This window comes from Entamoeba histolytica, genomic scaffold, assembly GCF_000208925.1.
Source record: "Entamoeba histolytica HM-1:IMSS scf_1104750516673 genomic scaffold, whole genome shotgun sequence".
In the NCBI taxonomy this organism is placed as follows: Eukaryota; Evosea; order Mastigamoebida; family Endamoebidae; genus Entamoeba; species Entamoeba histolytica.
In genome coordinates this window covers 1-1,420 of record NW_001915992.1, presented here as the reverse complement: position 1 = coordinate 1,420, position 1,420 = coordinate 1, and the positions used below count along the sequence as shown (strand labels likewise).

At 30.4% G+C, this 1,420-nt stretch overlaps 1 protein-coding gene across 1 annotated transcript; it reads left to right on the top strand.

Annotated features, from left to right (window-relative positions):
- Positions 1 to 574: 574 nt before the first annotated feature.
- EHI_026590 (heat shock protein 70, putative) lies at positions 575 to 1,381 on the top strand (the record flags this gene model as incomplete). The annotated part of the gene is made up of 1 exon (XM_001914542.1): positions 575 to 1,381. A coding segment is annotated over one exon (807 nt), but the record flags the coding sequence as incomplete, so codon positions are not given.
- Between the last annotated feature and the right edge of the window lie 39 nt (positions 1,382 to 1,420).

Below are 1,420 nucleotides of genomic sequence, written 5' to 3'. Positions count from 1 at the left end.
TTTTACTGTTGCCTAAATACATGTTTTAATTGCACTTTATTCGTTTTGTGTTGTTTTATATTCTCCTTGAAAAAGTACTGAATTTTACTTCTCTTTTTTTTAACTGAGGTGGTAATTAAAAAGTAAATTAAATATCGCAAACAAGTGCTCCTCCATCATGTGCATTGCAAAATTCTTGATATAATTCTTTAAACTTTTCATCAGTACAATCAGTATCACTTATTGAATATTTCCAATCTCGTAAACATGATCGTTTACCAGTAGCTGTTGGATTTTTATTCATGCACTCTAAATAATCGTCAGAGTATTTTCTAAGTGCCCAACTAGCACAAGAGGCATTAACTATAACAATACACAAAACAAGTACAATCAATGTTTGAACCAATTTCATTTATGGATCTGTTATTATTCTTTACTAGTTCTAAAATTCTTTTTCCATCTTATTTGAATTTTACTTGTTATATATAACGAATCATACTTGTATATCAAATAGACTTGTTTTTATTTCAGTCTTATCTTACTCTTTTCTTCAATCATTCTCACAACAATATGCAACTGAAATCTCTCTTTATTCATGAACAAATACCAAGTTAAACGATTTACACCAGAAGAAATTTCATCAATGGTATTAAGTAAAATGAAAGAAACAGCAGAAACATTTGTTGGAAAAGAAATAAAGAATGCAGTTATTACATGTCCAGCATATTTCAATGATTCTCAAAGACAAGCTACTAAAGATGCAGGAACAATTGCAGGAATGAATGTGATGAGAATTATTAATGAACCTACGGCAGCAGCTATTGCATATGGACTTGATAAAAAAAGTTCAGGAGAGAAGAAAGTATTGATATTTGATCTTAGAGGAGGAACATTTGATGTATCAGTTCTTGCAATTGAAGAAGGAGTGTTTGAAGTTAAAGCAACTAATGGAGATACACATCTTGGAGGAGAAGATTTTGATAATCGACTTGTTAAATATTTTATTGGTGAGTTTGAAAGAAAATATAAGAAAGATATTAGTGGGAATGCACGAGCTGTTAGAAGATTAAGAACAGCATGTGAAAGAGCAAAAAGAACATTATCAAGTGCAAGTGTTGCTAATATTGAAGTTGATCAATTATATGAAGGAATTGATTTTTATACATCTATTACACGAGCTAGATTTGAAGAAATCAACATTGATTTATTTAAATCAACTATTGGACCAGTTTCAAGAGTATTAGAAGATGCTAAAATAGATAAAAGTAGTATTGATGAAGTAGTATTGATAGGAGGAAGTACAAGAATTCCAAAAGTCGTTGAGATATTAAAAGAATTTTTCAATGGGAAAGAACCAAATAAAAGTATTAATCCAGATGAAGCAGTTGCGTATGGAGCAGCAGTACAAGCAGCTATATTAACAGGAACCGGAGGGAAAGCA